Source organism: Carassius gibelio, chromosome B6, assembly GCF_023724105.1.
Source record: "Carassius gibelio isolate Cgi1373 ecotype wild population from Czech Republic chromosome B6, carGib1.2-hapl.c, whole genome shotgun sequence".
In the NCBI taxonomy this organism is placed as follows: domain Eukaryota; kingdom Metazoa; phylum Chordata; class Actinopteri; order Cypriniformes; family Cyprinidae; genus Carassius; species Carassius gibelio.
In genome coordinates this window covers 11,288,911-11,309,439 of record NC_068401.1, presented here as the reverse complement: position 1 = coordinate 11,309,439, position 20,529 = coordinate 11,288,911, and the positions used below count along the sequence as shown (strand labels likewise).

The window sequence follows — 20,529 nt, the reverse complement described above, 5'->3', positions numbered from 1 at the left end:
TTGACTTCCTCTGAAAGGACAAATAAAAATATTCAAAATATCATCTTTTATGTTTCGAAGAAAAGTAAGTCATAAGGTTTTTAATGAAAAGTCAAGGATGATGCGAATTAAATTTGAGTGAACTTTATTTGCAATAGCTGGCAATGAGTCTTTCACATCGCTGCGGATGAATTTTGGCCCACTCTTTGCAGAGTTGTTTTAATTCAGCCACATTGGAGGGTTTTCGAGCATGAAAGGACTGTTTAAGGTCATGCCACAGCATTTCAATCAGATTTAAGTCCAGACTTTGACTTGGCCACTTCAAAACCTTAATTTTGTTTTTCTTGAGCCATTCAGAGGTGGACTTGCTGGTGTGTTTGGGATCATTGTCCTGCTGCAGAACCCAAGTGCACTTGAGCTTGAGGTCACAAACTGACAGTCGGACATTCTCCTTGAGGATTTTCTCAATGAGTGCAGAATGCATGGTTCCATCAATTATGGCAGGTCATCCAGGTCCTGAAGACCATCACACTACCACCACCATGTTTGACTGTTGGTATGATATTCTTTTTATGAAATGCTGTGTCGGTTTTATGCCAGATGTAATGGGACACACACCTTACAAAAAGCTTTTGTCTCATCAGTCCATAGAGTATTTTCCCAAAAGTCTTGGGTATAATCAAGATATTTTTTGGCAAATGTGAGACGAGCCTTTGTGTACTTTGAGGTCAGCAGTGGCTTTTACCTTGGAGCTCTCCACCGGATTCTGTTTTTGCCCGATCTCTTTCTTATTGTTGAATCATGAACACTGACCTAGATGTTGTTCTGGGTTCTTTTATGACCGTTGAGTAATTTTGGTTGGCCAGCCACTCCTGTGAAGGTTCACCACTGTTCCAAGTTTTCTCCATGTGTGGATAATGGCTCTGACCTTGGCTCGCTGCAGTCCCAAAGCCTTAGAAAAGGCTTTATAAGCCTTTCCAGACTAATACATGTCAGCTATTTTATTCTCATCTGTTCTTGATTTCCTTTAGATTGCGGGCATGGTGTTGCTTCACTTTGTCAGACAGGTTCTATTTAAGTGATTTCTTGATTCAAGAGTTCAGGCAGTAATCACCTGCCTGGGTGTGACTAGTGAAATTTAATACACGGTTCTTTCATAATTTAACAGGAGGGGTCAATTAATTTTCCACATAGGGCCAGGTAGTTTTGGACAGTTTTCCCTTAATAAATGAAATCATCACTTCAAAACCACATTTTGTATTGACTTGCATTGTCTGTGTAATATTAAAATGTTGTTTAATGATCAGAATCTTTTAAGTGTGACAAATATGAAAGGGGGGGGGGGGCTTTTTACAGTACTATACCTGTATGTTTACAGTTATCAGGCAATTAAGCAACTTTGCACATTAATAAAAAAGAAAAATCTACTGATGTTCCTATTACAAGACCTGTTTATTGTGGTTGATCTTTTTTTAAAATACCGTATTTTCCGGACTATAAGTCGCACTTTTTTTCATAGTCTTGCTGGTCCTGCAACTTATAGTCAGGTGTGACTTATTTATCAAAATTAATTTGACATGAACTGAAAGAAATGAACCAAGAGAAATTAACCAATAGGAAACATTACCGTCTCCAGCCGCGAGAGGGCGCTCTATGCTGCTCAGTGCTCCTGTAGTCTACACTGAAAACATAGAGCGCCCTCTCGTGGCTGGAGACGTTAATGTTTTCTCTTGGTTCTAAATAAATGTGACTTATAGTCCAGTGCAACTTATATATGTTTTTTTCCTCATCATGACGTTTTTTTGGACTGATGCGACCTATACTCAGGTGCGACTTATAGTCCAAAAAATACGGTACATGTTATTAATACATGTTATTAGCTTTTGAAATTAGGGATGCTGGAAAAGGCATGGAATTGATTAAAATCTTAAAGTCATAAAAATTACTGTAACAAATAGCTTTTTTTCTAACTATTTGCAGCTCTAAAATATTGGCTGTTTGAATCCATATCTGTAAAATTTGAATGACAGGAGAAGTGATAGAGAAAGTGTGGGAACCCTGTGTTATGTGCTTCCAGCTCTCTGATAGGCCTGTCACATACTGTCATTATAAGTGTGAGGTCACTCACCTGTTGAGAGTAAATCTGAGCCGTGTAATTTGGCCTTAATGTGAGACTCAGCTGAGTGACATGATCGAGGGGGTTATGGGAAATGAGTGGCACTGGCATAACCGCAGACACTTAAAAAAAAATGTATGTCTGTCTCCTTTTTTTTCACTGTTACTTGTCAGTCAAGATGTAGCACCCCCACATGCATCATTTAATTATCTTCATGCTTTCACTCCCAACTGTTTTCCGTCACCTCGCTTCCTATATAAGACTCTAGGAATTGATGAAACGGTGTCATGCTGTCTGTGCTCTGCACACTGGGACAGACAGCCAGTCTGCGGTGTGGAACAGCTTGTGGAGGAAATCAAATACGTCTTTGGATGTGTTGTGTTGTGTGTCTTTGGGACTGATGGCTTGCGTTTATTTTCTGAGCTGCCATTGTGAGCGGCTGAGGGATATTATTGGATGAAATGGTTGCAGAAGTGAAGCACAGTGGAGAATTGCAGTAAACATCGAGAGGGAAGCTCAAAGGCAGCGGCGACGGTCTTGATGTCTTGGAAGAAGCACAGTGTGTTTGGAGGGCTGAGACCAGCTGTTCATCAAAAGCATGAATGATATGATGGTACATCATAAAAGGATAATTGTGGATCTTCAATAAGTTTGAACCATAAACTGGACAGTCCTCGACTTATTGTCGCCACTGTGGCCTTGGGAAAAACATATTGTAAGGCAACTGTTTTTGAGGTTGCCTTTTTTATGTTATAATACTTCTTTTATTATTAAAGTAAAAACATGACAGGAAATGCCTTGATTAGAACAGAAACTCTGCCAGTATCTGCAGAATTCATTTTTGTGACTAGTTTAACCAGTATGGGTTTTTTTATGACCGATGGCAATGCAGATTATTTTCTGATAACTGATATTAAGAACTTATTCATTTCATTTTCTACATTTTGACACAATAATAAATGCACTGGATTATTTAATTATTAGCAACAATTAAAAATCTATGTGCATTTTGAATATTTATTGTAATAAAGAATAGTAATACTAGTAGTAGTTGTTGTTGTTATTATTTTTATTATTATTAATAACAACAAAAAGAACAATAAATATGTATAATTCACATGGTTAATTTTGTGTTATATTGTATAAAATAGTATTAGTTATTTTAAGTAGTAGTACTAATATGAAAAACAGCAATGCATGCATGGTTAATTATATTGTATATAATAATTATAATATATATTATTATTATTATTATTACAGTATTAACAAAAACAATTTAGTTCAGTTAATATACATAATGTTAATATTCATTGTTACTTTTAAGTAACATTATTTGTTGTAGTTCTGTTTGATACAGCTAGTGGCACAGTAATTCAATAAATTGAATTTTTTTTTTTTTTTTTACAATTAATTTATGTACTGTAGTTAGGACACAGGATATACTTGATTCTTGACACTTCAGCACGTTTTAAGGAGTACAGTAACATGTTTTGTAAGTTCTTTGTAATAAAGGATCAAGGCAGTTTAAGAGATCCTGTCCTTTTGCTTAAAAAACCCTTTAGTCAGCGATGCTTCACCTTCAGGATGAAGATGCTTCGAGAACATATGGCCATCTGAGAAAATGCTGATTTATGCGTTTCTCAAAAGTAGTTGTCATGACACCAAAGATGGTCAGCATGCTACTTTATGTAAATGTAATGCAGCTCAGCTAAAGCTGGAAGTGACATTGCTCTCTCTGTATCTCTCTCTCTTTCTCACCCTCTCTTTCTAAGATTGATAATTCCAGCAGATGGGTAAGAATGATTGAATCCGTACTCTTGTTGGAAATGAAAAATATTTGCTGACGATACAGTGGTCCATGAGGGCTTTCTGAAGTGCAGCAGGAAGTGCTCTCTCTCTCTCTCTCCTACACAATCTGGATGGGCTCTCCACCCACCTGTCCAACTCACAAGCATTGCTCAGCGCCTCAGGAATACCAGTATTTGGCTTAGACCAGATCAAGTATGAAAGAGGGAGGCAGGAAGAAAGAGAAAAGAGATCTCATCCATTAGCTCTGCTCATCTTCTCTATATCCCGGCCAAACCTGACCACGCAGCACCTGATCCTCATTATGCTCGCTCAATATCTCTCTCTGCTTCACCCCCTGCACTTTTATATATTTTTGCACTCTTTTTGTAATTTATTTGTCTTTAACACTTGGCATCCGTAGATCATACAGTCTTATGAAGGAAGCTTTTTCTGATAGGACAGTTAAAAAAAACAATAATTCTCTGTGAACTCCGGTATTTGTTTCTTTACAATTACTGTTGAAAGTGTTGAGGTCAGTATTTGTATTATTATTATTCTTTTTTTTAAAGTAAACTCTTTAATTCAGAAAGGAAACATTATTGAATTGATTGAAAGTGGAGGTAAATGCATTCATAATGTTACAAAAAAGTAATATCTTATATAAAAGCTGAATTTGTGATATCAACATTGATCATATTTTTGTCTTGATGACAAAATGACCAAATTGAAATGTTTTGAAGAGGATCTTGTGACGAGACTGGAGTAATGGATGCAGAAAATTAAGCTTTGCAATCAGAGAAATGAATTACATTTTAAAATATATTTAAATAGAGAACAGTTATTTCAAAAAGATGCAGTCCTTCTTTCGCCTACTTTTAAAACATTTAAAACATTTTACTGACCCCAAACATCTGAGCACAAAATGTATTTATATTATATTATATTATATTATATTATATTATATTATATTATATTATATTATATTATATTATATTATATTATATTATATTATATTATTATATTATATTAAATTATACTATACCATGACCTTACCAGATTATAGTCCATCTAACAACCAGGCCGGGTCTGTAGCACATTCCACAATTACACTCTGCATTCTCATTGGTAGTTGCTACATTTCATCAAAACTCATCTGTATAAAGATAAGATTTATTTTTCTAGCTGTGTTGTTCTGTATGTAGCATGAATTTAATAAAAACAAGTGTTCACTTTTTTTTTTATATAATACCTTTAAAAAATTACTTCTAGTTGCTTCTGGCATGCAACTCACTATCACTGTTGAGAAGAAGCCAGATTGTGAGACAATCACATTATATCCTCTACAGCAATACAAATCGTGCGATGTCTGGATGCGACGAGCTTATTAAAGATGAAAAGCTGAATGAAAGTATAATAGAGGGCATAGGAAGGGTACAATGAGGGTTGGGAGAACAGATTTTTCCTCAGGATGGTAGCGTTAATGTGATGTGAGCAGGTGACGAGATGAAAATGAATTACACCCATATCAAGTAGGTTTGAAGGGGGAGCTGGAGGGAACCAAGTGACTCAGAAATAGGGAGAGTGCCCTTGCTGCTACATAGAGGATAAACTAATAGGGTCAGTGATATTCTGTGTTGGCATGACTGAGCACCAAATGGCAGTGACTAAGCTCCCCAACAGTACACACACTCATCTCCATACACGCCTCAGTGCAGGGTAAATAGCTGGAAACTCTCAAACCCACTTCAGCCACATGTCACTAACCCGGAAACCTGAATCACATGGTCTGCAGGTGCACTTTACACACAGCATTTGTGTGTAAATGAATGCTGCAGTTTATATTTAGGCACACAAATAAGTGCTTCTGTTCTGCAAATTAAATAAGCAATAAGAAAAATTAAGTCAGTGATTTTATGCACACAAATGGGTTCACTTGTGCGAGTCATATGGTTATTTTTTTGTGCCTTTCTAATTAATAAATAGTATGAGTGCAGTAAATCAGCCACTATGCTTGTTTAAATAAAATATGCACTAATTTGTTTACTCATCTGAGAAGGCTGCAGTTTTTTTATGGCAGTACTTGAAGTGCCAGCTCTCTTTAGCTACTTTCTCACAACATTTGCATTCAGGCAAGTGTAATCATTTAAATGATAAAATATTCCTCTCCTCTGGGAGCATTTTAATCATTTGAGGTTTAGTGTTTTTTTTTTTTTTTTTTTTACCTTTTCCCGGTAGCACATATACGCACTTATAACAGTGGAATCCAACACAAACACAGTCGTGTTGTCAGCTGGTGTGTTGGTAGATTGCGTGTTGGACTGAAATTATTCTCAGCAATTTATTTTCATTTCAACTTTGTCCTAGAGGTTCATAATCAAATTCCTTAGAAGAAAAACAAAAACAAATTAAACAATTGTTAGCATACAGTAAGAGTATAGAGCTATGAAATGAACATGAATGGCATACTTCAGATAATTTAGTTTTACGAGTGTGAGAAGCATTTTTATTTTATTTAGACCCAGATTCACTAAACAGGGCAAATTAGCAAATGGCTAAAATACCAGTAAATTGACAAGAGCAAACATTAGTAAATTGCGTTGCGTGATTAATTTTAAAACTCTTCTCCCATAAATATTCCATCTGAAAGCAAAACACTTACAAATTCATATTCAGTAAGATCAGGTGCAATAATAACTGTCCATGCATTTTCTGCACTAATTCTTCATGGTGCGAATAAACTGCACTACTATTTTAACACTTAAGATTTTCTAAGATGTTAATAAATCTGGTCCCAAAAGTTTATATTTGTTTTTTTTTTTTCAGGTCTACATTTATTTATTTATCTTAAATAATTATATCCCATAAATGTGATTTCTCAAACCGAAGGAGATGCATGTGAGATTCTGGGGTCTGTTTTTGAATAAGGGTGAATTAAAACAATTTTATAAAACAAAGTTGAAGAAATCTCATTTGGACTTCTTTGTCCTGTTTTTAATGATTTTTCTGATGTTTATTATCTCAAAATGGACTAATATTGATTGGATCCCAAGATAACTAGTGAGCTGATGAACTTTTTCTTTTCTCCTCCTAGGTAAAAGCCCATATCTTATGTTTACTAACCGACATGAGATTCTGCGCATTAACCTGGTGAAGAAGGACTATACTCAGGTAGTGCCCACCCTGAAGAACGCTGTGGCACTAGATGTGGACGTGAGCACCAACAAGATGTACTGGTGTGACCTCTACCATCGCAAGATCTTCAGGTATACACAACATTACAGCATGTTCCATTTCTCAAACTTGACAGCTATTTAATCTTTGTTTAAGAAGGATCCTTTTCAATTAGTGCTCAACGCTTTGGTAGGAGGAGACGGTGCAGTGTTGAGACCCTCTTTTGAGAACCTCTCCTGCCTCCTCTCAGATATTAAATGCATGAGAACAGCTGCCATAGACCTGCTGGAAATGTTCTCACAGCAACAAGCATCACGGATTGAGACATGTGAAGGAAATTACTTCCATGCATATTTCACAGATTTTTCTCGGGTTTACTTGGTCTAATAAGTGATAGAGGGTTGATAGACTGACATAGACATCCTCACAACATGTGAAAAATTGATAAAACTTATTTTGAAAGGAATATATCTTGAATTCCTTCAGTTTCCCCACCCATCACTCCATGCCTACCAAGAGACTTTCTTAGATATTTTTGTCCTCATTTCAGGACATTTGTCTTGAATAAGCGCTACCAGCCGATTAACAAAGTAATCAGTCGGACAGCAGCTTGTCGCATAGCCTGCCTGTGTTACATTATCAGCTGGAAAACTTGACCAACATTTGTCCTTTACTGTCCCAGTGTGCGTGCTGGCCCGTCATGCGATGGTCTACACCTCACTTCCTGAATCACTCTGAGTCACATCAGCCTCTAGGACCATCTCTAAATCATTTCAACCGCACCATATGCTTCCCATAATTTACCTCCAATAATAATGCGTCCCATTACTCATGCCCACTCACCTCAGGAGGGCTTGTGTAAGAACGACGTACGACAGTTCATTATCACTTTATAAACCCCTCAGATGAGCACTCAGAAGAATGGAAATACTTCTGCTTGTCTGGAGGGAGTTTAATTTACGTGTGTGCTCCCTGACAGAGAGAGTGAAGTCGGTGTAGATGTCATGTGACAGCTGAAACCTCTATATCAGTTTAAGGGCTATTAATGGGTTATCTACACTTAGGTTTGCTTGAAACTGGCATGTCTGTATTGTAAGTGTTTAGTGGTTATAGATCTGTTTTGTTTACATAGTGGTTCTCTAGCATGAGAGGTCAAAACCTCTCTTTCAGCGAAAAGGTTTATAGATTAATGTTGGGTTTATTGCTTTGATTAATTTCAATTAACATCATTTTGGGTTAACCCTCTGGAGTCTAAGGGTATTTTTGGGGCCTTGAGAAGTTTTGTCATGCCCTGACATTTGTGTTTTTTTCAGTTTCTTATAAATATCTAAATGGGTAAAGTCTAATATCACTGTAATCAGCAAAAACTGGGCTATAATAATATGTGAAACCCATGCATGTACATGATTGTATTTTTGAGAAAAAAAATGTTATGCATGGTTAGTGAAAAACTAAAAATGTTAAATCACTTGAATAAGGGAATAAAACACATACATAAAATTGGTTGCCGGAAAAGTTGAGAACTGGAGCTTGTAGCCTAGAATTTTTCTTTCTGAATGATGTGAAAATCATCTTGTTTACTCACTCACAGAAAACAATATATTGATTTAAATTTTCTAAAACACTTTTTGTTGGTAAAAGTCATATGCGAGTAGGCGTCAACTACCATGAATATCATTGTGATTTACACCTGAGAAGACAAAGGCCTGCATAATGAGCTGCATAATGAGCCTCTCATTCAACTGTGCCACTGTGAGGGAGGACTTACAAGAAAGAGAACAAAATAAAAGTATATAATTTTATGTTTGTAGTTTATTAAGAATATATTTAATTATCCCACAACATAATTTAATATCCACTTGGGGGAGCAGTTAAACAGTTTATTAGGAACAATCAAAGCTGACTTTCAAATTTTTTGGCATCCTTTCTCTAGTCACACAATCCTTCAGAAATCCTTTTAACAATCTTATTTTCTACCAAATAAACCCCATTTATTATCATTATTATTATTATTATTATTAATGTTGAAAAGAGCTGATAATATTTTTCAGGTTTTTTTAGGGGGAATAAATCGAAAGAACTGCATTGTTTTTACATTTGTTAGAGTTATCTCTATTTGTCACATTTATATTATTTACATCAAGCTTTTGAATGGTATAGTATTGTATATTGTTATTGAAACTTCATAATGTTTCACTTGATTATACATTTAGTCAGGAATTATAGTTTGGAAAAAGTATTTGGAAAAAGTCTAACTAGTAAAATGTTTACACGTTATGTGAAAACTAGTACAAATAAATAAAGAGAGACTTACTCTGTTTATGATCTCTGCTGAATAAAGTGCTTCATTCTTTTTTCTGAGGAAATCCATTTCTCAAATCCTCAACCACATCACATCTTTTTGGGGTGAATTATGTCTTAGTCCTCTCATCGCGAAGCAAACAGTAAAATAAAATAAAAACTTGAAGAATAGTCTGGCTGCTTTTTCTTCTGTGTGGGCGTATTCAAGCCGCGCGCTTCAGTTTGAATCTGAATAGCGCGTTCAGCGCGGGGGCGTGGTCACATTAAATATAATGAGCGGAGATATGAAAAATAGACATCGCGTTGTTTTCATATGGATTACTTTATCTCAGAATATTTGTTTTCGGCAGCACTTGTTTAGTTTAAAAGTAGACATTCCAGGCTTTCTATAGATATCTCTCTCATGTCTCTTCGTTGAGTATTCACGGAGTTACAGTTCATTTTAATGAAATGTTTGTACATGACGATCAGCGGAGACAAAGACTGTAGACAGCGCACCTTGTTTGTTATCTTTATTTTATAAGTGCACAAAGGTTTTTTATGTCTGTATCCAAAAAAAACTAGACCCTTTACAGATTCGATTGATGTATTGCTCTTATCTGTACGATTAAAACTGAGAGTGTAATTTAAGTTCTTTTCGGGGTTATCAGGTGAAAATGACTCAAAACGCATATATGCGTTAATCGACTCGAAAGGGTTAATGTGATGCAAGGCTTCTGCTGTAATTAAGATGTCAGAGGGAACCCAAACCCAGCCAATTAAACAGACAGTTTGTTGCTCTTGTTGATCAAATACATCATTGTTTGATCCTGGTGTGTGAACAAAGCACCATGCGGTTTTGGCTTTGATAGATGTTTGACTCCCTTTAACTTGTAATACAGTGTTGTAACTCGACATGATTTAGCAATTGATAAGCAACCGGAGATTTTATCAATACTACTATTATATATTATTATTATTATATTAATTTAGTTGCTTTGCTTTAAATAGCCCTGTCTACAGAGACATTAATTCAGTGAAACATGTGATTGGCAGTGATTGTGTCGCATCATTCAGCATTTTTCTGAATTTTTTGCTGAAATGCAGGGATGTCATGATGTTATAATTTATGCATGCCATGTAGCTGATGGGCTCGGTCTATAACTGACTGTAGTCATGTGTTTATTTTGTATTGTCAGTATAATGAATATAAAAACCAATGCCACTGTACTGATGATGTCACATTATATTGCAAATCTCATCATGTTTAGTCACTTCTGTTTAAGTGGAGAGCTCTTTATTTTTTATCCTTATTTTGTATCATTTGTGAATCATCAGTGTTTGAAAGGATCCAGGAGACCTGTTCCTATTAATAGAGCTCCTATTCAAGCCAATGAAAGCATAAGAGAAATGTTCCATGACTGCTATTGCCTGTGTCCTTGCGATTCACTTAAGATCCTCTCTGAAATGAATGTCTCAAAGTAGAGATGGGCCCATGTTGTTGGCTGTTGAAGCAGCATCTGTTAAAGGCACTAGGTAACTGCAAATGGAAAATTACCAGGTTTTATATTACACGGCTCTCGGCTTTTATTACACATGATTCTGATTGGTCAGTCGCGACATTCCGAGGTATGTTATCCCTAGATAACAACCGGTTAAAAGCAAATAACATTTGTAACATTATAAATGCTTTACTGTCTTTTTTGATCAATTTCATGTATTTATGTCTTTAACAAAAAATTCTGACCCAAACTTTTGAATAGTAGTCTATCTACGAAGATTACATATAAAATGTTATCTTTTATTTCTATATTTTATGTTCATAATTTGTTAGTATTTCAAGAAGTATGAAACCGTGGGGTGGAGATGAGCCAAAGACACAAAATATTGTTACTGGATTTTTGTTTGTATTTGCAACAATGTCTGTGGCAACATTTTTGGCATTAGCTATTTGTCAAAGTTATTGTTTGCACATGTATAGAGTTAGATCATAAGATCAGTCGCATCAGATTTCACCAGGCTTCAAAGAGCAATCAGATCTACTTCACTGTATGTCATTATATCTTTCAAGAGACAGGAAAAGTCACAGCCATTTTGTCCAATAATTGTTCTCTGAGAAATATACAGATGTTGCCTTACTTTGCACGTAAACAGCAGCTGGGAGTGTCAGCTATTTATATTGTGCTTATTCTCCATGAATCTGGTGGATGCATCTAGTATATAGTGATTGTTTATGAATAGATAGATACATCTGCTTAAATGCTTTGGATGTAGATAAACAGTGTGTTTGTTCCTCTTCAGTGCATACATCAACAAAGCCAGCGATGCTTCTCAGCAGATCACGCTCATAGACACTGCGCTACATTCCCCAGAGGGCTTAGCAGTGGACTGGGTCCATAAGAACATCTACTGGACTGACTCTGGAGACAAAACGATCTCAGTCGCGACTGGTGATGGCAAGAAAAGGAAGGTGTTGATCGACACAGAGCTCGGGGAACCACGTGCCATCGCTCTTGACCCAAGACAAGGGTAATGAGATAATATTTATAATCAAGCCAAAAATGGTTCTCAACACCCTGGGGAAAGTATTAAGCCTCCTCCATCCAGTCTTTTTTTAAACCCTCTATTGCATTAAATAATAATGAATAACATAAATATGATGTACGTTGTATGATATGTGACAACACCCCAAGATTTTTGAAAGCCTGGTCAAAGTTTCCTTCACTTTGTATGTATCATTTTCTTTTACTGGCATTCATCATGATGAATCTTTCCCCTCAGGGGTCTTTTCACCATATTACAGAAGTAGAAGAGCATGAAAAACATGCAAATGAGTCTCAAGCTGGTCGGCATACCAGCTAATTGTTGCCTGTGGGTAAAGTGCCCACTTCACTCTTATTGAACCAGAGCTATGTACTGACATTTTTTTAATGAGCATACTCTCACTTATTCATCTTGATTTTTGACAGGTGATGAGCATTGAAGTTTCAAGGCCATTGGAGCCTTCTAATTTTCCTCTTAACTGCATCTGCTTTATTTGTTAACATGAAGCTTTCGAGGCCCAAACAAAGGGAACTCCCAAGAGCTCCGCAAATTTGTGCAGAATTGTAATAAAGTCATTCACAAAATTTTATATCACCCGCCCCTACATTTAATAGGAATTTTGGATAATTAAAGTACTTGAATGCAGTACATTAAATGCAGTATTCCACAGATTTTCAGCTTCAAAGATGACTTAAAGTGGACGAATCTTTGAAATATTTTACAGGGTAGAAATGGAGTAAAATATAATAAAATAACACTTATTTTTAAAGGGATAGTTGCCCCAAAAATGTTGTTGTCATCATTTACTCAACCTCATGTCGTTTCAAACCTGTATGAGTTGCTTTCTTATGTTGAACATTTGGTGGATGCCACTGACTTCTAAAATAGGAAAAAAAAAAAATACTATGAAAGTCAATGGCAACCACCAAATATTTGATTACCAGCTATCTTCAAAATATCTTCTTTTATGTTAAACATAAAAAAGCAGCTCATACAGGTTTTGAATGACATGAGGATGAGTAAATGATGACAGAATTTTCAATTCTGGGTGACCTTCCCCTTTAATCCTTGTCCAGTAAATAGCAAACTGGAAAAATGATGGATTCAAAAAGGTTGAGAACCACTAGATCTCTCTATGCTTAACATTTTGTTTGTTTTGGTCCCCTCAGGTTCATGTACTGGTCAGATTGGGGAACGCTGGCTAAGATCGAAAAAGCTGGAATGAACGGAGTGGATCGACAAGTTCTGGTTTCAGAGAGGATAGAGTGGCCCAATGGGATTGCGCTCGGTAAAACACCATTTGAACGTTTTGCAGTACAGTTTTTCCCTTCAAATCAAAAGTATTCACGTCTTCAAATACAGACAAAATAGAGAAAAACACACTGGAGAATAGCAAAAAAGACAACAAAAGATAAAAGAGAAACAGCAGACAGCAAAACAAAGCATATCATACCGAAAAGCAAGACACACGAGATCTGCGTTTGCCATCATTACAAGAGACATCCACCAAAATACTAGAGGAGAAAAAAAAACAGAAAAAGTGAGGCAGGAGGAGAAGAAAGAGTGTTAATAATGAAGAGCAGCCTCCTGTGGCCAACAGGGCTTTGAATCATTCACCTTCATTGTTTCTCATCAATCAACCGTCAGTTTGGGAAAAACTAAATGGAATTGCTCAAGTAACGCTGTCAATATCACCATCATTTCTCTGGCTTGCTTAACATGAAAACCATTTGAAAAAGCAGTTATGATAGACGGATAAAAAAAAAAAAGATATTGGCAAAAAAGGTGGATTTGAGAATTGCTAAGTCTGTTTAGAAGCAAAATACTTTTATAATGGGAAAAGCAACCTTGCAGAGCAGTGAGATTTAGAAGTGCGTTGTTACATTTTTATTACATTTTTTTGTCATTGATTGTTTTTTTCAATTGTGCCTTCCATTTTATTTCCAACTGACTTTTTTACTTGAAATATGAAAAATCATACACTATAAAATATAAATTATCCCGTCAGGTACTTCCCACTATTTTACATTTCCTTTGACCACTCATGTTAAATTAAAAGCATTTGTTGTATTATTAAAGTGCTACTTATATTTTCCATTAAAAGTTCTTTCCTCTTCCAGATCTGTCTAGTAGACGACTCTACTGGGTGGATTCCAAGCTTCATCTGATCTCCAGCGTGGACCTAAATGGAGACAACCGTAGAGTTTTGCTGTCCTCCATGGATCATCTTGGACATCCCTTTGCCCTGACTCTTTTTGAGGTAAGCCAATTCATCAAATAATTTACTGAGGTACCCATTCACATTCATGCAGGCACAGTTGGATCTGCATTGGCAAGAACTTCCTACGCTCAATTTGGCTTCATAATGCACAAATAAACATGTTTCTGCTCACAGGGTGTAGTTGGAGAACAGGGGTCTCACTGTGAGATAGTAACACTTGCCAAGAGATGTATGGATCTGACACTAGCCAATGACACAAACCAAATTAAAAAGCCTTTTTAAAAAGCCTTTAGCAGCTTTGAGCTTGAGACAGCACCCAGCCCAAACAATAGATCACCTAATGGCCTTCTTCAGGCCAGTTGATGAGCAAGCTCAGTGAGAGGGAACCCTGGGACCAAACCCTAGAAACAGTGTTTTCTTCATTCTTTTACTTTTGTCCAGGGAACATGTGAATTTAACCTCTACTTTGCTGCAGTATCCTTAAGGCTGGTTCTAAAGTATTCCTTAAGTTCTCCACTTTGCTGAAAAAGTTGCAAAACAGTAGGGGACAGCTGCAGCCAAAAACTGCCCTCTAACTTTAGGGATGTTTTGTAGATGTGCTTAAAGAAGAATACAAATCTTTCTGTATGAAACTTTTGTGCATTATATGGTGGAGGAGTCAATTCCAGTAAGCTCATTATTTTGGTTCATTATTTTTAATTGGATAATTTCTCAAAATTAAATTAAATGTAGTTTTCTGCAAGTACACTTTTCCTAATGGCAGTTGACAGCTGTGAACAAAAAACATTAAGTAACGAAAATCAAAACTACTAAATATTTTTTTTTACCATTTCCCTTTTTTCTATATCTTTTTTTTAATAATTATCTTACCTTTTATGTCATTCCAAACCCATATGGCATTCATTTTTCAGTGAAACACCATGAAAGTCGTCAGTACAGCTTGTGCCTTATACTCCACATCTTCAAGGGACATACACTTATCTGAAGAACCAAGCGTTAATGAGATAATAATAATAGTATAATAATTGTATTAAATAGTATTATTTATAGATTAGATGCAAGATTATAGTCACTGTGCAGTGTACAAGTACAGTACCAATGAAATGCAGTTAGCAGCATCTAACCAGAAGTGCAAATAACAATGTAAATAAATAAATATAGAATATGCTTTAGGACATATTGTGCAAGTTATGGGGTAGAGGGGCAGAGTCCAGCTCATCAAGACCTTTCAATAAAGCATTCTTAAAACATGTATCATGGATTTCACAAAAATGTTAAACCTTATTCAAAATTGCTTTTAAGAAGAAATTGTTCTTAAGCATCAAATCAGCATATTAGAACGATTTCTGAAGAATCATGTGCCACTGAAGACTTAAGTAAAGTTCAGCTGTACCATCACAGAAATAAATGACATTTTAAAGTATATTAAAATAGAAAACTTTTCAATTGAAAGAATATTCCACTGTTTTACTGTAAATAAACATGGTATGGCAGAGAGCTTGGGAATTATTTTAGTGTCTTAAAGAAGACAGCACTGTACACCACATATTAGCTTCCAATGCAGCAGACCTCAAATTACATATTAGAAAATTACTCCATTTTCCTGTCACCTTTTCAGACGATGTGTGACCTTTACATCGCCCTGTCTCATAAACCAGACCAATATCTCCACACCAGCTTTCACATAATTTTATTGGTTAGTAGGAAGCACTGAAAATGTCAAGACCAATCCAGTTCCACAGGGACACTTGCTCCATCCCAAATGAAGCGAAGACTTTGATGAAAGGTTTTAATAAAGATGCTCCCCTCACTCAAGGAGTACACATTTCAGACTTGGATGTTAGAAGCCAGTTTTTTGTGTCATAGATTAAAGCAGTTATCTATATGAGAAATGGTGCCTTCGTGGCCCGTGCGTTAGATGAGAGCTGCAATGCGGCAGAACTTGAATGCTGTCTAGTGCAGGTTAAGGAGTCCCACTGATCAACAGCCACCAGCAGGAGCACCTGACGGAGCTCCACTGGGATCCAGCAGCCTGACCTTTCCTAAAAAGCACAGCTCTGTAAACATCCTAAGATACTCAGAGCCAGCCGCCCACTTAGGCATGCTCCGTCTTCTCAATCTTATTTTATTTTTGAGCCCTCCCCCAAGTCCTTTTCTTTTGTTACCCCAAAAGCACCCCCTCCCAAACGTCCTCATCCATTTCCGCATCCGTTTGAAAAGAAGATGAATCTCAGGTTGTCATAGTAACAGACCATCTCACCATGCACATTTGCAATATTTCTGTAGCGGCTGATAAGGCCTGATCAGAGGAGGGAGTCAGACGGAGAATGTTGAAAGTGGTATTTTCCGACAGTGGCGCGTGTGCTTTCATGCTCGTGGAGGTGAAGATACAAAGGAGAGATAGAGGTGCAAGCTTTAATTAGTCTGATGAAAAACCTTTGTGGTCCAAAAGACAGAAGCCTTTATCTTCATTGTCATCTTCCTCCTGTTTTTTTTTCCCCCCGTTTTGTTGTCTTGCATCATGCAGTGAGAAGAAAAAACATGCCCTACAGAATAATACCTTCTTGGTTGAGATTTTTTTCCTATTCAAGTATCTTTTTTTTTCTCCTATTTATCATTCTCTATTTTTCAGTGAATGACAATTAAAGACCCAAGAATAATGTGAATGGTAGTCACTTATTGACATACATGAGACAGGATGTGATTTAAGTATAAAACATATATAAAGATGTGTTTAACTTCTTATTCATTCTTTATATATACTATTGTTTGGGCTCAATACGATTTTTTTCTAAAGAAGTAATATATCCTTTTAGCAAGGTTGCCTTAGTTTGATTAAATGTGGCAGTAATGAAAATTCTGTTTCAAATAAATGCTGTTCTTTTCAGCTTTCTATTCAACCTATTCAAACTCCTAAAAAAATTATCAGTTTCTAAAGAAAATGTTAAGCAGCACAACTGTTTTCAACATTGATAATAATAAGAAATGTTGCTTGAGCACCAAATCAGAATGGTTTCTGTAGGATCTTCAGACTGTAATGGTTGCTGAAAATTCATTTTCATTACATTTTAAAATATATTGAACTGAAAATAATATAATATCTCACAGTGTTAATGTTTTACTGTGTGTTTTAGCAAATAAATGCAGTCTTGGTGAGCATAGGAGAGCACTTTCAAAAACATTAATGTTAATGTTACAGACCCCAAACTTTTTAATAATAGTATAAGCTGGGCATAAAACTATTAAGACACTTGTAAAAAAAATTTGCATTTATTCTTGTTTCCACACTTTTATACAAAGCTACTTGTATTCAATTACATATACTAGTTTGGAGAATTACATATTATCAGTTTGTGTTTTCATTGCAAGTGGCAATTGTAATGTCTGAACCTCAGGTGTGCAATAGCTCCTGCTTTTGTAGAATTCACATTTTATATGTTTCTACAGGACCGAGTTTACTGGACCGACTTGGAGGATGAAGCCATCTACAGTGTAAACCGGCTGACAGGGAATAATGTGTCAATGCTGGCTCAAGATCTCAACAACCCACTGGATGTGGTGGTGTTCCACGAGCTCCGGCAGCCTCAAGGTGAGAAACAAGTGTAGTACAGATAGAGACCACTGTACATCACTTGTGTATAGACTGGCCAGTGTCAGAGAGTAAGTAGGTAAATGTAGCAGTTTACTAAAAGGGGTCACATGATGCGATTTCAATTTTTCTTTTCTCATTGGAGTTTTACTAGTTCTTCGTGCATAATAAAGATCTGTACAGTTTCAAAGACTGAAGTCTCAAATCCGAAGAGATATTCTTTATAAAAGTTGAGACTTGTCCACACCCCCTAAAACGGCTCGTTCTAACACACCCTCACATCGCTACATCACTGTGTGCGAAGAGTTGCACAACGCTGCCCTGATGTTCATGCAAAGGAGGAAGGCGTACCTTTTATTCTCATTGTAGTATTGTTGTTGCCACTGCCGCTACGTCATATAGATGCTCATATAGGTTCTCTCATCCAGGTAATGTTGGTCCAGTACTTTTGATTTATTCAACTGAATTATTTCACTGAACTGAAACGTTTTACTGATTTACCTCATTGTTTTTGTTTCGGCTCAGATTTTTTTATATATGTTAGAAAATCTCTTAAAGGCTAAAATTTTGTCAGCAATTTTGCTGGTAATTTGGTGAGTATTAGATTATTTCAAGTGTTTATAGATGTATTCCTGTGATGGAAAAGCTCTATTTGTTGAATAAAAATATACACTTAATATTTTTGTGAAAAACATAATACATTTTTATGAATAGAAAGATCAAAAGAACAGTACTTGAAATATAAATCTTTTGTAAAAATGTACTCTTTTACTGTGCCTTTTGATCAATGTAATCCGTCCTTGCTGGATATAATTATTCATTTCTTTACAATTTTACTGACCTCAAACTTTTGGAAAATAATGTAAGTTTCAGTCTGTTTTATCTTTTATCTGTTGAGCTCAATAGCCAGTGATGGATGTTATAATGCATTAGAGGACTTCTAGCATGAAGAAACAAACTGTCCTGATCTTTGTGTTAAAAGACCTTGATGTGCTGTGAAAACACTGAGAATTCAACTTCCTCCCCTGTCCACAAAGAAAATGTATTGAAACGAAGTAAAAAAAAATAAAAATAAACCTTTGTTGTTCATTTCACACGTAAAGAGTCAATTTCTTAAAGATACAGCTGCAAAAAAAAAATAAAAAAAAACCTGTTTAATTATTTCTACCTTTCAGGAACTAATAGAAACAATGCTTGAATGGTATTATTTTCACATTTTCACCTTTTAGCATTGTTATAATAATGAGAGGCAAATCTTTGCTGACTCTGTTTTTCCCCAGTAATAGCAGTCCTATTAGTGAATAGCATATTTATGGTGAATTTTTATTCTAGAGACAGGCAGAGAAAATGAAAGAAGCATTGTGCGTATGTGTGTGCAGATTTCGATTCCTTGTTTTCATCCTTTTATCACAAACAGACCACGTGCAGCATGCCAGCAGAAGAACCAATTTACAGCCTCCTCACATTCATAAATGAGAAGTGCTATTTAAATCTAAATCAAAGAATTAAACATGTTGCTCTGTAAATGCAAACGAAAGCGGGAAAACACACTTGTGCTGAACGAGAAATGATGAGAATGGAATCCATCCGCTTTTTATATTTCAAGTGCCTCTGAGTGAAATATTAATCAGTTATGCATCCCTGCAAAACATGATTTTATGAGACATTGCTATATTGTTCAACTGACAATAACATGAGAAAATGATTCTAGTTGTTCAAGCTCAATCCATTTCTGGTCATAATGCATATATGTATTAAATCTATTATGTTTAAGTATAAATATAACTATTCGTCAAGCCAAATAATTGATGCTTTTTGATGCATTTTTACATATACTCTAGGATTCCATACACAGTTCAATAGACAAGCGTGATTACTGACTATAATATTGTAATAAAAACTGTAATATTGTAAAAAAAATAAATAAAAATGTATAACAATTTATGCAATTACATTTAATATATTTGTTATTTATTCCTGCGATGGCAAAGCAGTAATTAATTTAGTCTTCGTTGTTACTCGATCCTTCAAAAATCATTCTAATAAACTGATTTGGTGCTCAAGAAACATTTCTGATTATTATAAATGGTGAAAACAGTAATATTTTTTTATGGAGATCATGATTAATTTCTTTTTTCCCCCAGAAATATAAATTTTTGTTATATTATAAAGGTCTTTACTGTCACTTTTGCACCCAGACTTATAAATGGTAGTGTATGTTTAAATTTACATAATTTTTCATCCTCGAAACCACATCAATTAATTTATAAATGACTTCTGTAACATTTAATATAAACAACATTTTGCTTTGGTTAATTTATTCAAATGTGTTTTCTTAACTGGTTAATATATCTTACTGAATGCACTTTATACCCATGAGCAGCTGCATAGAAAACAATTTTGAGGTGAATAAAAATGTTAAAAATGAATAAAAAACAGCTTTCTCTGAAAATGAATGAGCTCCAGTGTCTGGTCACTGTCACTGTGACTGCATCTTAATAGATCATTATTTTAATGTATGATCTCATATATACTACTGTGCAACCAATCCAGAGTCTAATTCATCTGAATTAAACCGTGACTTCCCCTATAGCTCCAGACACATGCAACATGGGAAGTCTGCCCAATGGCGGCTGTGAGTACCTGTGCCTCAGAGCTCCTCAGATCACAGACCACTCGCCCAAGTACACGTGTGCCTGTCCCGACAACATGGAACTGGGCCCGGACATGCGCCGCTGTGTGACAGGTAACAAACTACAGAGCCATAGGTCAAGTTTACTCATACTATACTCTTTAAAGAAACAAACCTCACCTGATTCAGGTTTGGAAGTGGAATTTATG

At 35.7% G+C, this 20,529-nt stretch overlaps 1 protein-coding gene across 4 annotated transcripts in view; it reads left to right on the top strand.

Moving 5' to 3' along the window:
• The window catches only part of lrp8 (low density lipoprotein receptor-related protein 8, apolipoprotein e receptor), a 183,920-nt gene that overhangs the window by 149,727 nt on the left and 13,664 nt on the right, over window positions 1-20,529 (top strand). For all 4 annotated transcript variants that reach the window (XM_052559329.1, XM_052559327.1, XM_052559328.1 and 1 more), the window contains exons 10-15: window positions 6,975-7,146; window positions 11,636-11,863; window positions 13,048-13,166; window positions 13,999-14,138; window positions 17,547-17,688; window positions 20,282-20,434. In XM_052559329.1, the coding sequence (XP_052415289.1) occupies window positions 6,975-7,146; window positions 11,636-11,863; window positions 13,048-13,166; window positions 13,999-14,138; window positions 17,547-17,688; window positions 20,282-20,434 (954 nt within the window). The remainder of the gene's footprint in view (window positions 1-6,974; window positions 7,147-11,635; window positions 11,864-13,047; window positions 13,167-13,998; window positions 14,139-17,546; window positions 17,689-20,281; window positions 20,435-20,529) is intronic.